This window comes from Urocampus carinirostris, chromosome 1 (genome assembly GCF_059441175.1).
Source record: "Urocampus carinirostris isolate Australia breed hairy pipefish chromosome 1, RoL_Ucar_1.0, whole genome shotgun sequence".
Classification (NCBI taxonomy): Eukaryota; Metazoa; Chordata; class Actinopteri; order Syngnathiformes; family Syngnathidae; genus Urocampus; species Urocampus carinirostris.
In genome coordinates, this window is record NC_142349.1 from 26,862,008 (window position 1) to 26,884,761 (window position 22,754).

The 22,754-nt window shown below is 40.1% G+C and overlaps 1 protein-coding gene across 1 annotated transcript; it reads left to right on the forward strand.

Annotated features, from left to right (window-relative positions):
- The first annotated feature begins 14,847 nt into the window (after positions 1–14,847).
- Positions 14,848–18,247, forward strand: tob1a (transducer of ERBB2, 1a). The gene is made up of 2 exons (XM_088332774.1): positions 14,848–15,098; positions 16,077–18,247. Exon 2 carries the CDS (start codon positions 16,281–16,283, stop codon positions 17,298–17,300), a length of 1,020 nt encoding a protein of 339 aa, XP_088188900.1. The 5' UTR covers positions 14,848–15,098; positions 16,077–16,280; the 3' UTR covers positions 17,301–18,247.
- The last annotated feature ends 4,507 nt before the right edge of the window (positions 18,248–22,754 follow it).

Genomic DNA, 22,754 nt, shown 5'->3' on the forward strand with positions numbered 1-22,754 from the left:
TTGAAATAGTTCAGTTGATGTGTAATGAATCCAGAATGTATGACATTTTTGTTTTTTTAATTGCATTACAGAAAATAAAGAACTTTATCACAATATTCTAATTTTCTGAGACAGTCCAGTATATATATACATATACATATATATATATTTACAATGTGCTCCACATTTCCCAATAGCGGCCTTGTATTGCAGTAAGACGCTCACCTGCTTATTGGGGGTATTAGGGGTTCAGTGTCTTACCCAAGGACACTTCGACATGTAACACGGACGAGCCGGGATTCGAACTGGGATCCCTTGATCCCAAGACGAGCTCTACCTCCTGAGCTACGGCCGCCCTTAAAAAAGAAAGTGATGGAGGAGATTGAATAAAAAAAAAAAAATGGATGCCTCCCAAACTATTGAGGAAAGTTTTTTGCAGCCAAGATTCAAGACGATTGGCCAGCACCTCTAGACTTTAGATCGCCGATGCCGATTGGCCAATTTATATCATAGCATGTCTTCTACTGTACAATAAATGGACACATGCTCTATATTCTTTGATGAGAGGAGTTTGTTTCCTGTTCCTTCGTCCTGCAAGCGAACCGCTACATCTGCCGAACCTTTTGTTCTCTCTCTCTCTCTCTCTCTCTCTCTCTCTCTCTCTCTCTCTCTCCTCTCTCTCTCTCTCTCTCTCTCTCTCTCTCTCTCTCTCTCTCTCTCTCTCTCTCTCTCTCTCTCTCTCTCTCTCTCTCTCTCCTTTGCTCACTCTCTCAGTCAGTAAGTCAGTAAGTCCACTATAATGAAGGCCACCTAAGAAAAATAAATGAATACAAACTTCGTGGATTTTCACTGTTCACGTGTGGTTCTGGTCCCCATTAACCGCAAAAAACGAGGGATCGCTGTACCTAAAGGGAAACACTTTCAGAGCTCTTTTAAAGGCATTGATATACTGTAGAAACAACAGCATCACTATTTGCCACACCGTGCTGCATGAGTGGCAGTAGGCAGTAAACTACAGAAAGTAATTGATCAGGCAGTGCTGGCCTCTTGCACAGCCTTGGGCCTCTTTTCTATTTAGATGCCAAACTTGAAGTGTCAGGTAGAGTGAAACCATTCCCACTAGTGGGACTAATTAGGCTTCTTTTCAAAGCAAAACGTATGATGAGACTTACTGCTTTTATGGTGGTATTCTTCTGCCGGTCATTGTCATACAGATCATCAAATATACTTCCTCTCATCTTTCCATCTGCCTTCTACATCTCATTACCAAATTGATTCTCTGTGTCCTTGAGACACGGGAGAACGTGTATTTTGTCATTGAGGACAGTTCAGGTGCAACAAGGCCAGTGATGGAGAATGTTTTGTTTGCGTCACCACATGCATGGCTCTGCAATCGACAAGCTTTGGCCTTTGATAAATCATGTCACACAGCGCAGTGAGTTTGACTGGGACTAATGGGGGAGCAACACAATCAAGCCGAGTGTAGATTGAAGCGCTCATGTGTCGGGGCTACTAATGGGAACATGCAGTACTGAGGGGTAACATCACGGAGCCCACTTGGCCTGTCCTCTGCATTCGTGTGGGCTTGTTTGCGTGTAATTTCAGGCAAGTTTCCACTCAATATCTTAAGAATAGAAAAAGCAATCCATATTCTGGCTCCTTTTTTTCCAAAGTACTGTAAAGAAAAGCATGTTGACATTTCTGCTTTGTTTTCCCCCGATCTTAGCATATGTCTATTGATGTTGGCAAATGTGGCTCCCATAGGATGAATTATGTAACAGCCTCCAAAGGTGATGTAGATGAGTTCACATTTATGTGCGGCAGTTGAGAAAAATAACTCAGCGTGTGAGTCCAAACAAATTATCACATCTTGATGTGGAAGTACTATGTTACATATATGCTTATGGAATACCAATCCTGCCATACGTAAAAAATAAATGTGTCAATAAATAAATACCATATATGCTCTAAAATATACGAACACATAAATAAATCACACAATATCCAAATTTGGGACATAAATGCAATTTGTTTATCTATTTACACACTTTGTCATCTATTTTGTCATTTATCTTTTCACATATTCTGGCACATATTTTTTAGGAACAGAATGCTATTCAAATGAGAGGGTAGGTCGAACTGGCTTATATTTTCACATAGAGCAGATTTGTTCGTCACCAATCAACCAAGAGGTGAAAAGATCAGGCAGTTTGACCCAGCTCCTTTTTTGAACAACAATTTTTTGTTGTAAAATACACTATAAAATACATCCCAAAATAAATACTGAAATAAATACATTACAAAATAAATGACAAAGGGCATAAATAAATGAATGTGATGTATTTAGATATTGTGTGATTAGTATCAGTATTGTCACATACACACCACTGTCTCTCATTTAAGAGCAAGATTATACTTTACACAGAAAAACAAATGGGACCAGATGATGAAAGTGCTGTATCGGAGTCAGATCAGGATGCTTCACCTGCTACTGGGAACCACGGAAACTAGTACTATTTTTTTCATGTGAGGTAGCCAGCACTTACCCCCCAAAGAAACTGCAGGGAGAGGGATGAGCACCGCCAGGCTGTACTTGCCCAAGACACACCACAGGAAGTGACATCACTGGTGCTTAAGGAATCCATGAACCATGAATTTAGGTGTTAAATTTTGTGTGGCATAAGTTTGTAGGTATTTATTTACTTTTATATCTATATCTATATCTATCTATCTATCTATCTATCTATCTATCTATCTATCTATCTATCTATCTATCTATCTATCTATCTATCTATCTATCTATCTATCTATCTATCTATCTATCTATCTATCTATCTATCTATCTATCTATCTATTTATATATTTATATATATATATATATATATCTATATACACACTTTGCCTATAAATGACTACATTTTGTCAATTTTTAATTGGCCACTTAAAATTATTTTATGCATCTTTTTAATGGGGTCCTGGGTGCATGATTGTTTTCGACAGCAGCACCAACCGAGAAAAAGGTCAACAAAGTAGCAAACAGTCCATGTTTGTGTTGCTTGTTTTCTTCATGCATATCTTATCTATAGCAATTGCTACACAGAGAAAAATATGTACCCCTTTGACGGTCAAAGATGTAAGACAAGCAGAAGGGCATGTGGGTGGATTGCATGTTTAGAATAGAAATAGAGTCACCTGGGGAAGACAAAATTACATTTGAATGTGATGTGGTCCTCCATTTTTGAAGTGTTGTGTTCCTTCAATGACCTACACGGCTCTAGAGGAAACAAATCATATGGTTCAACTTTGAGACTACATTTAAAGTCCCCCAGAACTTATTATATTTGGTATTATATTTGCATAATAGTGGGGAGGAACACTGTTTTGTAATACCTCTAACAAGCTGTTATCAAGTGAGTTTCTGAGACAGACCCACTTGCATTTTGACTTTGGATTTGGGTTCAGTTGACATGTGTAACTCTCATTTTTGGTTCATTTTAATTTCTGCGGCAGATTATGTGCAGGGTTGGGAGGGTTACTTCAAAAATGTAATAGTTACCTGTTGAAAAATGGAATCAGTGACTAATCCAAGTACCATAACATTGCAATAACTTGATTACTTTCAATTACTTTTGGAATACTCCATTAACAAAGTTGAAATAAACAAGATTACAAAAAATGTTTTCAAGATAAATTGATAATGTAACCTACTATCTCACTGGGGTACAGATATGCACACCCATAAACAGCCTTACGCAACTGCGAACATTCACCAATTCAAACAATGAGTGCTAGATTGAAAGAGAAATAAAATAGAAATAAAAAAGAAAAGTGTAACACAGTGTGGCAAACATGCAATCTGTACAATCTGCGGACGTTACAGACGCCTCCCGACTTACGTTCATTTGACTTACGGAATCCGGCATATATGATCATTTCTTTCGGGATGTCAAAAAAAATCCGGACATTGCTGTAAGTTAGATTTTGTACTGTGTGCACTTTTTTCCGAGTAGAGGACAGTACCGTAGTGCTTTTTTCGGCCGCTACCTGCGGGTGGCGCTGTGAGAGGTCACCCAGCATCCACACCGAAGAAGAAATCCGGCTTCTACTTCCTGGTTCGTTTGTAATCATAACAACGTGTACTGTATCGCTAGGGCGCTAAAAACTTTGACGTTTTTATTGTTGAATGTCTCATGTATCCATCATATATGGTTGGTGTAAAGTCTAAGGAAGAGGCGAGCCATTTCTTTTGAAATGAAAGTGGAATAATAAAGCTTGCGGTTGAGAAAATGGTCGGAACGCTTTTTTTCGGCCACTTTTTACCACGGAGGAGGACCTCTTGAAGCGCAAATCCCAAAAGTAAGTAAAACATGACTTTATTTATCTTTTATAGAGCATATTATTTTATTCAATGTTTTTTTTTAGTAAAAAACCATGCAGGTTACTTATACAAGCCTTAAACATACTTATGTGAACCTTAAACATACAAAATATAGCATTGAAGCAACTTACGAACAAATTCAACTTACAAACGATCGTCCGGAACCTAACTCGTTCGTAGGTCGGACAGCGTCTGTCAGTGACAGAAATGATGATAGACACAATTCGAGTATCAGCGCATTATGTGTATGTTATTAAAGTTTTAAATAGAATTGCAATCCTACAAAGTAATGATTATTTGAACTGAGTGTAATTTGATTACGTTCTGTTTTCTGTATCGGAATATAATGACGGGATTTTTTTGGTATCCGAAACACATAACGCTGTTACATGCGTTCCGTTAGGCCCCAAGCCTGATTATGTGCCTTGGCTAATAACTTTTGGTAAACATACGTGTACGTCACACTAATACACAATAATTTATGTGATCCTTCCGTATTCATTCTGTTAAGCTAGTCCACCAGTTGTCGACAAATAGAAACAGTTTCCTGCTATCGTGATTATTTTTAGCAACAGACTCAATTAAAGAAGAATGTATTTATGTTGGCGTCATAGCAGCAGGGTAAGTTCCAGTGGGAGCGGCCGCCATACAACCTAATTTTCTCTCTTTCCTCATTCCTGCCTCCATACCTCATTTACTTTACAAAGGGGAAGCCAGGCATCTGTATTAGCAGTGCCAGAGGCGCTGTACTGACTTGTGTTAAGTAATAACATGACGTTACGTCAAAGGCTCTCCGTCTGAGCCGAGAAGGGAGGGCGAGATCCCATTGGAGGAAATGGAGGAGGAGAGGCTAACATTGGAAGCTGGCAGGACAGCGTGTGAGAATCTACATGTGTGTCAGCCACACCTCGTCCTTTTGCTTGATAACACCGTGCAGACAAACAAGTCTTTAAATAGTGTTTAAAAGAAAAGCTGTCAATCAACTCTCAATCATTTTGTTCCAAATAACTCCCGGTTATCTGGGCCTATTGATGGAGGACATCTGTGTTAGGTGCAAACATCCAGCTTATGTAATATTATCTTTTAACATCAGTTTATGTTTTTCTCCACTGATGTAGCTCGTATTGCTAATGCTTTAATGTTTTAAACAAACCGGCGGGCATGTGATCAGCCATGGAGCCGTAAAAAGTGAAAAATAACTGCACAGAAATCCAACTTAAACTGTAATAATGTGATTTTATTTTCTTTACCTTTTAAAAAGGTTGCTGGTCTATATTTGCATTTTATTGCACTATTTTGTTGACCAGAGAAGGGCCACAGTACACACATTTGTTGTTGTTATTTTCCAATCCTCAAAATAAAAATGATATTAAAAATCGGATTTCTCAATTGTATTTCTTTAATTTTATCAAAATTATTAAACAATCTGCAAATCATTAATATAGTATTGAAATTAAACTCAGAGCGGTATTATACAACGGAGTAGTCACGTCATTCTCCATTGAATGTGCTGCAGCCAACTTAGTCATTTTGATAGTAGGCTAATATAAATACATATAGCATGTGTTCCATTTATTTTAAGGCTTATATATGGCTTTTATTTTTTGCGGCTCTTGACAAATATGTTTTATTGTTTTTTGGTCCAATATGGCTCTTCATTCTGAGTTGACAACCCCAGCTAGCTTGTTGTGCTGCCTCCATAACCCGTTATAATGTGAGCTTTAAATGTGCTACTTGTGCTTAATTCATTTATTTGATTATTACTTTTATTATTATTATTATAATTATTATTTTTTTTATTATTATTATAATTATTTATATTGTTTATTCACGTATTTAAATTTAATTTGATTATTTTAATCTATTTCAAAATTAAATGCATTTTATTGTTGCTTGGATAGTCGATGATGATTTGATGATCCAATTGAATAGTTGCGTTAAAAAAAACATTAGAATTGCTACAACTAATCACTACTTGAGTAGTTTTTTCACCAAGTACGTTTTACTTTTACTCAGTTAATGATTTGGATAACTAATTTTTACATCTACTGGAGTAACTGTGATTTTACTTGAGTAAATTTATTGGCTACTCTACACACCTCTGCTTATGATCAGTGTTGGGCGCACTACTGAAGCACAGTAATTAGTACGGAACATTGTTACTCCATTCAAAAAGCAATTACATTACCATCTACATTACTTAAACCCAAAAATAGCGTGTTATTCTGAAAGTAACTATCTAGTGACAAATTACCGTATCACGTAGCGTCCAAGTTGACCACCTAAAACTTAAAAGTAGCCACATAATAAAATAAATTGAAGAAAATGTGTACACCAACCTGTGGAAGCAGTAAAGCTTTCCTACTTCTTTGGCTGGCTGAGATTTTAGATTGACTTTATTGGTCCCTTTAGGAAAATTCACTTCCACCAAGTGTACTGGAGGAAAACAACAGGTATTCATTTTATTTCCACACACACAAACAAAGAAAAAAACAGGTCTATGACAGACATATATGACAGTGGGACAATGAGTGCATAATGATTGGACAGATCAGCGGAGCCTGTTGTTTGGAAGGGTCATAGCAGAGGGGATCAGGCTTTTCCCGAGGCGGGTTGTCCTAAATCTTACTGTTTTGTATCTGCGCTATGACGGTAGCGGGATGAAGTATTTGTCTAGTGGGCGAGTGATATCCGGGACTTTTGTGCTTGTGAGTCAGATGATGAACCTGTTATTTAAGTCTGAGAGGTCGGGTGTGGCTAAGCCGATAACTTTAACTGCTGTGTAAGCAATTTGAGTGAATTTGGTCCTGTTCATGACAGACAGCATCGTGAAAAAACATGCGTAGCAGTACAGGAGGAGGTGTTGAACAATATATCCGTACAATGCTTGTGCATTCTTGAGATCTCGCAAATGAACACCTAGCCGACACACTCCATATCCATTTTGTGTTCAAATTACTTAAATATTTACTTTTCTATTTCTAGATCCTGCCTAAAACGTTTTCTTTTTCTCTCCAGGGATGGTGTATTCGCAGAATAATTTTAAAAACAAAAAGACCAAAAATAAGCACACGTGTACGATAAATTCTGTCCTTACATTTGCCCCCTTGATTTTCAAGTGGTTTGTTGTTCCTGTATAAGCCACAATCCCTTTCCCGTGAGCTGCCTTCCATTCACTACTGGTGAGACACAACCAAAGATGCTCAAATGAACTGACCCCCAAGTCAGTATTTTTCTATAGTTGTAAATATGGCCTGGATACAAGTATGTAGGTTTGGAATTGTATCTTTATGACCAAAAAAATAAATGTCCTCATGTTTAATGCTTGAGACAGTGTCACCGTAACTGTAATCATTTGGACTTTGAAGGTATACAGTATATATTCTTGCTGACTGATGTGTTGTTACATTTCGTGCCAAGAACTGACAGCGAAAAGAGGACCTTGACACTTGTCACTAATGATCGGCCATTTGTGAGTGGGAGACTAACGCACCATATTGTAAGGCAGTTGATTTGCAAATTGCAATATCTTACTAGTTACGTGTTACAATACTCGTTACCGAGAATTAGGTTCCAGGAATATGTTCCTTTGGAATGCTTTAGTCCCAAAACTGCTTACGAATAAAGATACTTGGTAAAAAAGGAAAAGACTACAATATCCAATTTGAGGCAGTGACAAAATGGCACTGCACAAGATGATATGTTTAAGGATTACATTCCAAGACAGTATTGCTGTCAGCATGCCTTGTTATGGGCTGACCTTTTTCTGTCAGCTGATTTCTGTCTCCAATGACAAACATACTGCACATATGCATGTGGGCAGATTGTAAAGTATACTTCTGTGCTTTTAAAAGCACAAGATTCCTGCGCATAATATCAAGTGGCACCGTCTACAGTCAAAACAAACTGCCGACTACTTGAGTGCTAACTCTCGTTGTAATCGGAGCCCCAAAGTTCTTCAAATGTTCTAATGCAATGGATTTCAAATAATCCGACTTCAGCACCCACCATTCCGCCCTAATGACAAGTTGTAGCCCAAATCAAGAAAAAAATGTCCACTCCTCAAATGTATCCAATGAAAGGAGTGTGCTGTTTAAAGCAGCTATCATATAAGAATATCACTTTTTGTTTTTCAAAAAAAAAAAAAAATAACCAGCATAACTAAAACAACCTCAAGCACTGACATTCTTGCATTCAAGCCTAATTCACATAGAAGTGTCACCCTAAAACTGCTTTAAAATAGCTACATAGTAAAATAAAATCAAAATATTAACAAAACGTGTACTTAGACATTGCTAATTAATTGAACATGTAGTCAAAATAAAGAATAATATATTGGTAAAAAAATCTAAAAATTCAACATTTTAAACAATTTACTGTACCTTACAGCAGGCTTCAATGGCAACAACTTGTACACCATTTTCGTATTTTGAAATTGATTCCTTCTTCGACTCGACCGTTGTTGTCACTGTTGTCACTCTCCTTTTTCCTCATTAATAACTTTTCTTGGGACACATTATTGTGGGCAGAAAAGGGAAATAAAACCAACAAAATTACATTTGAATGAGATGTGGTCCTCAAACACACCGATTAACTGAAAAAGTAGAAGAGCTGGAGCATGGTATTATCACCATCTACAGTTGAGGATTGTCATTGACCATCCGTTTTTTCTTCTTCCTGAAATTATTTTGCCAAGAAAAGGCCAGCGACCCACTGAAAAGGGGTCCGAGACCCAAATTTGGCTTGCGAACCACCAGTTGAGAAACACTGCCGGTTGCGTCATCTGAGAGCCCCACAGTGTTTTCCTTGGGAGACCTTTCGCACGTAGTTGCAGCTTTACATCCATCACATGACTGCGCTCGGAACAACTAAGTGCTTGAAGAATGTCTGAGATTCGTGCAGACACACAACAGTCGCCACAAAGAGAAAATATTGTGCACTGCCTATTAAGAATTAATAAAAGGAATGACCAATAAATCGATCAAAGAAGACATCTTAGAAAACTTGGCTTTCAGTAAAGTTGACAATGTCTTCCATACAAATCTGTGGCAAAAAAGAAATAGGGGTGCAGTGAAATTCAGTTCTACTCTTGTATGGAACGGTCTCCATGTTTTGTCAGTACAAGTAATCAATGAATAATAAACAAGAACACAACATATTGCATTAGACAAAGCTATCCAGCAAACTTTATCAAATCAGGTTTATGGGAAACTGAGTTCCCCCCTCCTCATAAGCACTAAACGTACAGTAAACATGTTGTTTTCAATGGTCACTTGTAGCCCCCTCCATAGTAACTGGGCCCCATGTTTCTACCCGAGCATGCATGAACATTGATTCAGCCCTGAGTGGGGGTCAAAGTTCAAGGCTGAAAAAGTGGGACCCTTCACGACACCATACGTGTGTAAACAAACCTATATTTACATTTTGCTCTCCAAATATGTAATATATGGCCAATGAGATTCAAGCCTCAAACCTCAGCCCTATGTGACAGGCATGACTGGATTGCCTGGTTCAAAAATATATTTACTCTGTCGTACAATATACAGATAATATGTGAAATCTGAGACTTATTATACACGGATACTAATCAGATCTTTTTCAATATTTCTGGTGAATTTCAATTCCAATCATATTCATCATTTTTACAAAAAAACAAAACAAAACAGAAATAATCGTGGGACCTTAACAAAGTAAAAATGGTTGGATTAAAAAAAACTATCCTTAATTGTATCAATAACAGAGGTTATGGTATTTGGGGAATCCAAAAAAGACACTGAAAAGACAAAGTTCAAGAGTTTAAGTTTATCCGAGTGTTTATTAGCGATAATAGTAGCTAGAGAGCCCATACAAATAGTACACAATCCAAATTAGCAAAGAAAATAGATGCAGACATATGTTTGACCAAAAACAATCATATAATGTATGGTTCAATATATTTTCCTTATTCAAGCTATTATACAGAGATTTTGGGATATACATACAAGAGCATGATACAATTGCTTTTATTTAATTACAGAAGAAAGCTATACTGGTTGTGCATAATGCTGGGTATAAAGAACATACGAACAAACCGTTTATAAAATCTAACATGTTAAAATTCAAAAATATGGTAAAACTTAAATCTCTATTAGTAAAAAAAATATCAAGTTAGCACTAATATTCATCGGTTGTTTCTCTACAAGGCATCAGGGCGGCGCAGTGGTTAGAGCGTGTGCGGCACAGTTCTGAGGTCATTAGATCGAACCTTCCTGTGTGGAGTTTGCATGTTCTCCCCGTGCTTGCGTGGGTTTCCTCCGGGTTTCCTCCCACATCCCAAAAACATGCATGTCGGGTTAATTGCCCGGTTCAAATTGTCCCTAGGTGTGAATGAGACAGTGAATTGTCTGCCCTGTGCCCTGTAACTGGCTGGCAACCAGTTCAGGGTGTCCCCTGCCCACTGCCAGAATATTGCTGGGATGGGCTCCAGCACCACTGCAACCCTACTGAGGATAAGCGGTGTGGATAATGGATGGATGGATGTTTCTCTACAGGGCAGGCACTCATCATCTTAGGGGAATACATAACTTCGAGGTCAAATATTCTGGCACAACATTGAAAAGCCATTGTGCCACCTGAAAAGGTATTCATGGAAATATTTTAATGGTGAACTTAAAAATGTCCCTAATTTACATCAATGTCTAGCCATTTTGTTGGTATTCATTCAGGGTGCCTTGACACAAAACCAAGCAAAAGACACTCACAGAAGCCTAAAGTCCAAATAAGTCAAGTCAAGTCACATTTATTTGTATAGCAAAATGTCTCAAAGGACTGCACAGGTTACATTTACACCATCCCCAAATCTTAAACCAACATGCAGAAAAAGACTCATAAACTTCAGCTTGGGGAAATTTTCTAATGGAAAATTGGATTAGATGTAGATCATAGGGATTCAATTAAGGGCTGCACGGCAGCTGAGCGGATAGCACGTCCGCGGCACAGTTATGAGGTCATAGGTTCAAATCCAGTTACTGGCCTTCCTGTGCAGAGTTTGCATGTTCTCCCCGCTCTTGTGTGGGTTTCCTCAGGGAACTCTGGTTTCCTCCCACATTCCAAAAACATGCATGTCAGGTTAATTTGGCTGGTCCAAATGATCCCTTCGTGTGAATGAGCGAGTGAGTTGTCTGTCCCTGTGTGCCCTGCGACTGTCTGGCAACCAGTTCAGGTTGTCCCCTGCCCACTGCCCAAAGATAGCTGACCCTACTGAGGATAAGCGGTGCAGAACATATTGAATGTGTCTTCCCTGCAAAGAAAACATAGAAAATAGTGCAGGTATTTGAAATATCTGGCTCCAGCCTACTCCCTTTGGGCACATGTTAAATTAACAATATGTATTGTATATTTGTGTTTGATTTTATTTGCAAATGGTTTATTGTATTGTTATGTTCATTAATGATCAAATGTTGATTTTTTTTGTTGTTGTGCCTGTATAAAAAAAAGAATAAACGGAGAAGGTAAAACCACAATAGAAAGTAGCATAGTGAAGAGCAATAAATATAAGAAACAAAATTACATTTTGTCGCTTGGAAATATACTAGCCAGGAATCACGTATACAGAGTAACCTCGAAAGTGACATTGTGAAGAGCTGACTTCACCTCACAAACATGTTTAGTATGCGTGTTCTGTTTCTATACAGCATATGGGGCTGTCCTGCGTATGTTTGTGCGCTTTAAATTTGGCAACAGACGTGCGTGGAGCCTGTGCGTGACGTCAGCAGCCTACATCAGCACCTTGGATACTCGCTCACCACTCACCACGGGGATCCTGCCCCGTTTTGGACCAATCACGCTTTGTTTTGCACATTGGCTTCAACACCGCCCACCCTCTCACATTGCTGCTGCTGCTGCTCGCTTTGGGACGATTGTTCAGCAGGAAGGGAATCTCCTCTCATGCACAATTGTGATGGCAATTCAGGATCTTTTTTAGGGAACCGGCTTTTCCGGCTCCGCTCGCTCAAAAGAGCCGGCTCCCAAGCGGCTATTTCGATTGTTTTCCTTGCTTAAATCCGCTCACGACCAATCCACCAAATGATTATAGAAAAGTGGGGAAATGAAGCATGAAACACAAAAAGTAACAAAAATGAACAATAGAAGAAACAATAGAGAAGAAAAAAATGCAGAAAAGGGGAGAAATAAAGAAGAAAAAGCAAGGAAACAAGAAAAGATGTGAAAAAGGCAGAAAAGGAAGGAAAAAGCATGGGAGGGAAAGGGAAAAAAGAGAGAGAGAAAAAATGTAACCAAAAAAGAGCAGCCTGCAAAAAATGGCAATAATGCAAGTAAAAATAATAACTGTAAAGGCTAAGACAACCAAAAAATCAGAAGAATAAAAAAAGAAAAGGAAAAAAAGACAAAACAAGTAAGAAAAAAAGGAAAAAAGCTAGGAAAAACGAAGAAAAAAACAAAAAAGACAGGTTTTTGGGGTTCCTTATATCAGTATATAACCAATAATATTGAATCTTTTTTAAATGTTAAAGTGTCTTGCGGGCAGCATGGTGGCGCAGTGGTTAGTGCGTTCTAAGGTCTTGGGAACCTTCAAATCCAGCTACTGGACTTCCTGTGCGGACTCTGTATGTTCTCCCCGTGCTTGCGTGGGTTTTCTCCGGTCACTCCGGTTTCCTCCCACATTCCAAAGACATGCCTTTCAGGTGGATTGGCAGGTCCAAATTGTCCCTAGGTGTGAATGAGCGAGCGAATTGTCTGTCCCTGTGTGCCCTGCGATTGGCTGGCAACCAGGTCAGTGTCCCCTGCCCACTGCCCAATGATTGCTGGGATGGACTCCAGCACCGGCCCTACTGAAGATAAGCGGTGCTGCTAATGAGATGAGATGAAAGTGTCTTGCAGAACACCATAGATTGCTGTACACAGAATTTAAAACATCAATAAAATAAGTAACATTTTATTTGAATAATATGACATGAGGGCAGCACGGCGGCGCAGTGGTTAGCGCTTGTGCGGCACAGTTCATGTCATGGGAACCTGTCGTGGGTTCAAATCCAGCTCCAGACATTCTGTGCGGAGTTTGTATGTTCTCCCCGTGCTTGCGTGGGTTTCCTCCGGGCACTCCGGTTTCCTCCCACATTCCAAAAAAACATGCATTTCAGGTGAATTGGCTGGTCCAAATTGTCCCTAGGTGTGAATGAGCGAATGAGTTGTCTGTCCCTGTGTGCCCTGCGATTGGCTGGCAACCAGTTCAGGGTGTCCCCTGCCCACTGCCCAAAGATGGCTGGGATGGGCTCCAGCCCCCCCGCGACCCTAATGAGGATAAGCGGTACGGCTAATGAGATGAGATAATATGACATGATGCCCACCATTACTTAATAATAAACAAAACATATATTATTGTAATTACTTATGATACAATTTTGTTTTGAGTTTTTCCTTGCCCTCATGTAGGTTTTAGATCAGGGGATGGGTAATAGTAGTCTGTAGTGTTCAATAATCTGTGATCTGTACAGCCCTTTGAGACTCTTCGTTATTAAGGGCAATACAAATAAACGTGACTTGACTTGACTCTCCAGTGAACTTTTAACCCATTTAAACTTTGAACCTTTTTATACTGAGCATCTTTAAGAGCAAGTGTTATGAAATCCTCCCTACCCATCAAGACGTCCTACCAATGTGTGTGCACAATGCTAACTGCGCTTTTGTCGGTAATGTGCATGTTTCCGTCCCACTTATGATATGTGCCTTTGAAAGCGATGATACATTCAGTTGAACGCTGTGAATAATTTCCGATTTTTGTCTTATTTCACTTTTTCACTGCTTCCAAAAACTGTTTTGAGCCTGGCATGTTGTACTGTGTTAGGATGGTGTTTGTTGACACAGTTTATGTATGAATGACAACTCTCGTTTTATATAATCAGTAAAAGTTGTGTTTGCAATAATTATGAGTTTCGATGTTGCTGGTTTTACTAGAAAGTAAACAAAATTGCTGCGCTATCAGTTTACGGGAGAAAGTGAACGCTCACAGAGCTATTTCGTTCTTGAACGACCCATCCCGAATGCACAATCGCTTACAATCGACTGTCACGTGGACCGGAAAGAGGTGGCTGTCCCTTTAAAGATTGAAAAGGGAGCAATATTTTGGCGAAATATCTACTACTATTATTTGATATTTATTCCCCTATGTATGTTCTTACAACACACCGGAAATAAGTACTGTTCACCTCGTGTCACTACCCTTCAGTATTTTTGACCATTTTCTATCAGCAGTCCTGTATTATCTCTGACGTAAGCAGCCGTCACAGGCGTTCCTCCGATTTGGTGGAATCATATGTCACAAGAATGATAGCGTCCATCAGCCAATGCACGCACGGATGAGCCCTACGTCATGGGCGGAGCTTGAAATACTAGCCAATCAAAGGGCCCCATATTGTTTTGACCTCTGCTACTGCATCACCGCCTACCTCGTGCCCATAGCGGAGGAAATCTATAAATAAGGGCGCTCTTCACCCAGGCAGAGTCGAAGTCGCAGAACTCCCAAGAAGGAGGGAGCTACTCCGCCTAGCCTGCTGAAAAAAACACTCGAAATCACCAAGAAACCAACAAACTTAAGAATTCGGCAATGCTCAGCTCTTTTTTTCATCTACCGGAATACATTTTCTAAAAATCTTAATATCTGTGAAGAAATTATCTATACTTTCTTTCTCTCGCGATTTGCACAAACAACTACTGAGAATCCTGAAATCTATCTCCTTCCCCTAAAGTGAGTATCTTGAGCCCTTTTGGAGATGTGATAACGTTGGCTTTATTTTGACTTGACGTCGCGAGAGCTCTGTTAACTCTTACTAAGCTGATTTGCTGCGTCAGTCTACGAAAGTTGAGGCTCGTGTGCATGGGCGTGGGATTTCGCTGGTGCGGCTTCTGTTTTCTCCACTAAATGGATGTCTTTCTTTATGATAAGCCTCCCAATGTCGCGTTGGAGAGTTGAAATTGTCGTGTGTCGCATTTCTCATTTTCCTCCACCACATCGGTGTCAGCAAATCTTTGCTATTGTAAGCAGATTGCTCGAACTTTACCATCATGATAAGGTTGAATGTGCTATTTCGCAATAATTTGTTGTACATTTACCAGTTTTATATCCTCCCACGACGGCTCTTAAACATTGTCACTTTTACGTGCTTTTATTTACAAAACCCTTTAATGCACATTGAAATCCGTTTGAATATCTCAACGTTTATGAAATAGACACATTTTAGTTTTTGCAGTACAGGGGTGTAACCATCGTTAACAAAGCAGCAAAGAGACCCGATGGCTATATGAAAAAATTCGTTGCACATTATCGACTTACTTTTCTGTTTTCACTCAACGCCATCTGCTTTGAATGGAGGCTAGATTATGTCATTGGATTACTGTTTATTCGTACTGTAATCTAACGTAACAAAATGTTAGACATCTATGTTTTTATACCGAGATTAATAATAATAATACTAGTCTCATTTAACTCCGGAGAACGAACGAGTCATAATGTTCCAGAGAAGTAAAAATATATACTCTTCACATGCATGTAATCTATGTACATAAAGAAAAAAACATACTGAGCAGTCTTAGATTCGGTGTAATTGCCTTTTAATATTAGTATAGTTTGTTGTCTTACACAGGAGGAATGATATTATGCAGATGTATATACTATATATAGTCTCCCTCCCTAAAAGTGTTCCGTGTCTCTTGTTTCTCTTTCCAGAAAGTTCCACACCACGTGAGGAGAAAAACAAAAACAAAGCTCTTCCTAAATTACCACACTTGTGCCCTTGGAACGCGTTTCGGTCCCATAGGCCATTCTTCCCCATTAAACTTCCGTGTCATCAACCACGGAAAAACGGAGCGTAGGCAGTCGACCCATTGTTACGCACAGACAGTCTCACCTGATAAAAGTCAGCAGTCAGCTATGCAGCTTGAAATCCAAGTAGCTCTCAACTTCATCATCTCGTACCTTTACAACAAGCTGCCCAGGCGGCGGGTCAACATTTTCGGCGAAGAGCTGGAGCGACAGCTGAAGCAAAAATACGAGGGCCATTGGTACCCGGACAAGCCGTACAAGGGTTCGGGCTTCAGGTGTATCCATGTGGGTGAGAAGGTGGACCCCGTGGTGGAGAAGGCAGCCAAAGAAAGCGGACTGGACATCAACGACGTCCGCAACAACCTCCCCCAGGACCTCAGTGTGTGGATTGACCCTTATGAGGTGTCCTACCAGATTGGGGAGAAGGGTTCCGTCAAAGTGTTGTATGTTGATGACAGCAACGAGAGCGCGGCGAGCAGCGGCGGACTGGATCTGGACAAGGAGATCAAGAACAGTTTCAACCCAGACGCACAGGTCTTCATGCCCATCAACGAGCCCATGGGCGGGGTCTCCCCGGGCTCCAGCTCGCCTTCCCCTCCTTTCGGCCACTCGGCGGCAGTCAGCCCCACCTTCATGCCCCGTTCCACGCAGCCTTTAACTTTCACAACCGCCACCTTTGCCGCCACCAAGTTCGGCTCCACCAAGATGAAGAGCAGCGGGCGCAGCAACAACAACAACGGCACTAACGCCAGCAATAAGGCGGCGCGCACCTCTCCCACCAACCTGGGGCTGAATGTAAACACTCTCCTGAAGCAGAAAGCCATCTCCACCTCCATGCACTCGATCTACGGGCTGGGTCTGGGAACACAGCAGACGGCCAAGCCCTCGGCCCTGTCGCCCAACGCCAAGGAGTTTGTGTTCCCCAGCTTGCAGGGCTTGAACACCCAGAGCGCACTCTTCCCGGGGGACAGCTCGGTCGGACTGGGCCCGCTCCCATACAGCAACGCCTTTGACGTGTTCGCGGCCTACGGCGGCCTGAACGACAAGTCTTTGATGGATGGCTTGAATTTCAGCCTGAGCAACATGCAGTATTCTAACCAGCAATTCCAGCCAGTTATGGCCAACTAGTACACAGAGCTAGTACTTCACACAGAAACGACCAGATAATGTGATCGCTCGCAGTGGTGGTAGTAGGAGTTCTCAATTTCAAATGCACATAAAAAAAAGGAAAAAAAATAGTGAAAAGAATGTCAAGGTTAAAAGGAAAAGTGACGTTAGCTATAAGATCTCAGTCACAAGTCTTAAGAATACGAGCCCAAGGGTGAACTATATTTGCCCCCTTGAGTTACAACTTTTCTTTTTACCCTCAGAGGTGACGCTTGTTGTACGAGATGTCTGAGCTTGGTTATCCAAACTTCAACTTGCATTGTTGTTATTTCATTTGCCAACCAAGCACAAAATATTTTTTTATGTTACTATGGAAGATGTATTGAAATCGGGGGAAAAAAAAAAAAAAACACAAGTCATGGCCTCTTTCAGTATTTTGACAGAACTGGACATTGCCAATATTTCAAGACATTGGCAAAGCTAAGTGGGATTTTCTGGTCTTTTTCTAATTGTATAATTTAATTTAGTACAGAGTTTGTAAAATATCAGAGTATCTATTGTTTCTACGACATGGTATTGCATTTATATCTTTTTACTACTCCAGTGATCTGTGATGGCTGCAGCAACTTTTGTTTTCTTTTTTATTGAAATGATAAAAAAATGAATTGATCTTTCAAAAAAAACATTGACTATTCGAAAGACTGTGTACAGAATATTCCGTAGTTGTGGGATATAAGAACATTTGCTTTGTTGGGGGGTGGGCGACATAGAGTTGTATTTTCTGTTAAGAATAAAACAAAACAATTTTGCTATATTATGGACAAATGTAATCGTATATTAATTTTGTACCTACATTGTGCAATACTTGATAAAAACAAAACGGTATAACAAAGTATTCGGAGTCAGTGTCTTACATGTTAACAGGGACTGATAGTTTATTAAGTTTGTATTAAAAGGCTTGAAAATAATGGAGTGTTTACTTGGGTCTTTGTTGGAATGTCAATTAACTTGAAAAAATCATTTCAATTTAAACAGTTCAGGGCACAGCTTCTAAGGGTTCAGGTAACAGCCAATCGAGGCTCACCTTTTGTGTACCTTGCAACTGATTGGTTGGTAACAGAGCAGGTGCGACATTGTAAACAGTAAATTACAAAATGTCCGCCTTGAGATACTTGTAAACAGGTTCATTTTGCTGCTAACATAATTATCGCCAAGCAAAAAAAATTGATCATGCTGTCATCAAACTTGTAATGAAACATAAAAACCTACTGTTAAATATGTTTTAATTTGTTTTCCTTCAATAGGCTTCTTTATTTTGATTGCAATTTAAATGAAAGAAAAAATGAACAGATCATAGCATATATACATTTCTTTTTCTAGTTTTAAGGACCTCACAAGGCATCAGTTAACGGGTCCTGTTGCGCGACACATGATCTCTGTGCCTGCAGTTTGATAACGTGTGATAACCTCGTCAACTGTTTTGCCTCGTGTGACCGCGGATAGCAAGGGAACTCATGCAGTCATCAGGCACCAAAATTTTACCTTAGAGATAATTTTAATGTTTTGAAGTCACAAAGGGCATTCTACGTGAATAGTATAGATCTGAGGAAAAAATATCTTGCGTTGGGGAGGGTCGTACTGTGAATAAATCGGCGTTTGAGGTTGTGTGTTTGAATTAAAATTGGTGTAAAACTGCCTTTATTAGTGTGTAATGCTCATTAAATTTCAAGTCATTATCACATTATTTTTGTTCACGGTACAAGAGATAAATGTTAGATAATGGGGAAAACAAAGGAAATAGATAGATAGATAGATAGATAGATACTTTGTTCATCCCCGAAGGGAAATTCACATTTCAAATGGATAATACATAAATAAAGGCAAAAAAGCACAAGAGAAAAAACACTTTGTTGTATCTGATGATGAAGGATATGACATACATTGTAAATTTTATGTTGGTATTTTGTTCATAGTTTACTTTGTCCATTTATGATTTAAATCATGGCTGTTTGTAGTCAATATCTGTCACTTACAATGCTTAATTTGAGCTGAGAAAAGTCAATCAATTCTTTTTTTTACTGATTTTTAACCATAAATTAGGCGTGTACGTTACAAATATATATATGGAATTTCCTCCACTCCTGCACCTTTTTGAGCCCTGACCCATTTTCATGCAAGAGACAATCAGGAAACACTACATGTTGCCTGTGAAGGCCGAACACCAACATATTCGTGACAAAATGTCATATGTGCCTTCGCTGGTATTGTAATTCTAAATGTGTTGGTGCGATACAAATAAAGCAACAAAAAACAACTGTTTTAATGCCAAGGATAGGCCATGTTGACATTAACATAACAGATAATGACACAACACCAGGGTTGCTAGGGTGGACCAATCACAGCTGACCTGTTTTATTATGTCGTTCCGTAGAGCCAAATGATGCCGATGTGCAGTCTGAGAATGTCATGCAGCTTTGTTAGGGTTGTGTGTCATTGCTGTGTATAGATGTCAAGTGTCATTGCTTGTGCCGATGTTAACTTCCGTCTAATGCGTGCACGATACGTGTCGAATCTGTAGAAGTCATGTCCAGTGTTGGGCGAGTATCTTGTTCCTCCTGCAAGTACTCAGAAAAGTTCATGGTGGAGGGGTGGGAACAGGGTTGTCTTTGTAGAATGCTGAGGAATTTAAAAATACGTTATTGCACTAGCCGTCATCCGTCAGGGCCAGCAAGGCCTTCTATGCTGGCCTAACGTAACCATACATCATTATCATATTGTAACAAAAGTCAATTTCATTTTGAATGTATTCATGCTTATAATTGTTCTCAATACTTTGTACTTGTCATGATATACTTTATAAATTTGGTAACACTTCTTCCAGGAGTTTTAGGTCCAATCGGAATTCAACCTACCTGTGTCATCACCCTGTATAAAATCTCCCCAAGGCCTTCAAAATCAACAGTGCTGGCTTCTGAGCACTGTAAGTGAATGGTACATTGTAGCGGATAGATAGTTGCGATAGCCAATCAGATTCCGCAGTATCAATAGTAAGGCCAACCAGAAGGCCTCATGTAAAATGTGACATGTATGTAGCTTCTGATTCGATAGTCACTTAAGTTAAGCGAAGGCAGCACTATGCAATGTGGTAAAACTTTAACCCACTATGGCTGCGGGGAGATGACATGAAAGATTTAAAACCTTAACAATTAATCTTGAATTCTCTTATTGATAAATGTTTGCGTATACTGATAGCTTTTAATTGCTGACTCGGGTTTATTGATATTAAATGGCCAGAAAATGTCCCGTTTGTACACGATTAAAAAAATTCAACTCCCAGTCATGCACACATGTGCTTCTGTGTAGAGATGACATGAATGCTGGTATTTGGATGGATATTTGTTCAGACTAAGTAGGACTTTACCCAAGGCCTGGGTGTGAAACGGACCGACCGCTTCTGTAGTTACAGTTACAAGTCACTTCTTGTAAAATGTATTCCAGGTACCCTGAAGAACACTGACAGCAAAAAAGTAGCCGGTTACTCAATCTAGGTACAAATAACTATATACCTCGCATAGAAACCGACCCCTTCACACGGCTTGAAAATGGCCACATAATAAAACAAATCGCAGTTAGAATCCCGGCTCCTCCGTGTTACATGTCGAAGTGTCCTTGAGTAAGACACTGAACCCCTAATGCCCCCAATAAGCAGGTTTGCGCCTTACATGGCTGCACGGCCGCTATTGGTAAATGTGAAGCACATTGTAAAGCCCTTTGGGAAGTCTTCATTGACTTGAAAAGCGCTATATAAATGCTGATCATTTCATTTCATGAAACAGTTTACATCAACCTGTGGAAACATTAAAGCCTCCATATTTCTGGGCTTGTAGAATAGAATAGAATATACCTTTATTGTCATTGTTACAAAATGGGTTAACATATTGTGACAACGAAATTGGGCATGACACTCCAGTTTTACACATTCACAGTGAGGTATGAGCCAAGAAGATAAAGGAACAGAGAAGATAAGGTTATAAAACAAGGGGGATAAGGCTATAGTTATCATTGACATGGTATTTACACAAGAAATGTCGGCATGTGGGATGTTACATACAGTGTTGTCGTGATACCGTTGGTATCGTAAGGGTTGTGCAATATTGCATTTGGTGCAAAGTCATCATAGTGCAAAAAATAGTCAGCATATGCATTGGTGCAAACATAGACAACATAGTGCAGAAAAAAAGGAAATGGTCAGACATTGTGCAAGGTGAGCAGTAAACGTAGTGCAGTCGACATGTGCAAGAACATAGACATTAGTACCATTATATTCGTATGAGGTAGTGTTGGCACAAGTTTTCAGGTTTTTTGTGCTGTGTCTGTTTTGAGCAGTGAACAAACATAGTGCAGACAGCATGTACGTGAGTACCATTTTACATTCGTGTGAGGTAGTTTTTTGCAACAGTTTTCAGTTTTTTTGTCCGGTGTCTGTTTAGGGTGGTAATGGCTGTGGGGAAGAAGCTGTCTCTGAGTCTGTTTGTTTTTGCTTTGTGTGACCTGTAGCGCTTGCCGGAAGGCAGCAGGTCGAAGAGGTGGTGGCCGGGGTGAGAAAAGTCCATGATGATGTTTTCTGCTCTGCTGAGGTAGCGAGAGCAGGCAATGTCCTCCAGACTGGGCAGAGAGCAGCCGACGATTCTCTGGGCTGTTTTGATGATCCTCTGGAGCTTTTTCCTGTCTGCTGCTGTGCACCCAGCATACCACACCGTGATGCAGTATGTTAGGATGCTCTCCACTGTGGCTTTGTAGAAGGACACCTGCAGCTGCTGTTTTAGGTTATTTTTCCTGAGCAATCTCAGGAAGTGCAGTCGCTGCTGGGCCTTCCCTACCACCGCTCTGGTGTTTGCAGACCAGGAGAGGTCGTCGGATATGTGCACACCCAGAAATTTGAAAGAGTGGACTCTCTCTACACAGTCTCCTTTTATGGTGAGTGGTGCTGGATTCCTGCCATTCCTTCTGAAATCCAGAATCAGTTCTTTTGTTTTTGTGGTGTTCAATATGAGGTGGTTTTCCGAACACCACGTTGAAAGTGACTCCACCTCATCCCTGTATGCCGCCTCGTCCCCTTCAGAGATGAGGCCGATCAAGGTGGTATCGTCAGCGAACTTAATTATAGTATTTGTGGGGTGGGTCGGTGAGCAGTCGGAGCTGTAGAGGGTGAAAAGCAGGGGGCTCAGTGCACAACCTTGGGGGGAGCCAGTGTTCAGTGTTAGGGTGGGAGAGACGTGGGTACCGAGTTTCACCGACTGTGGGCGGTTGGAGAGGAAGTCCATTATCCAGTGGCAGATGGAGGGAGAGAGTCCTAGGTGTGCAAGTTTCTCCACCAGGATCTCCGGGATAATGGTGTTGAAGGCTGAGCTGAAGTCCAGAAAGAGCATTCTGACGTAGCTCCCCCGGTGGTCCAGGTGTTTCAGCACGGTGTGA

Excerpts from the sequence above, each read along its gene's own strand:
- tob1a (XM_088332774.1), top strand. The coding sequence starts at position 16,281 with ATGCAGCTTGAAATCCAAGTAGCTCTCAACTTCATCATCTCGTACCTT.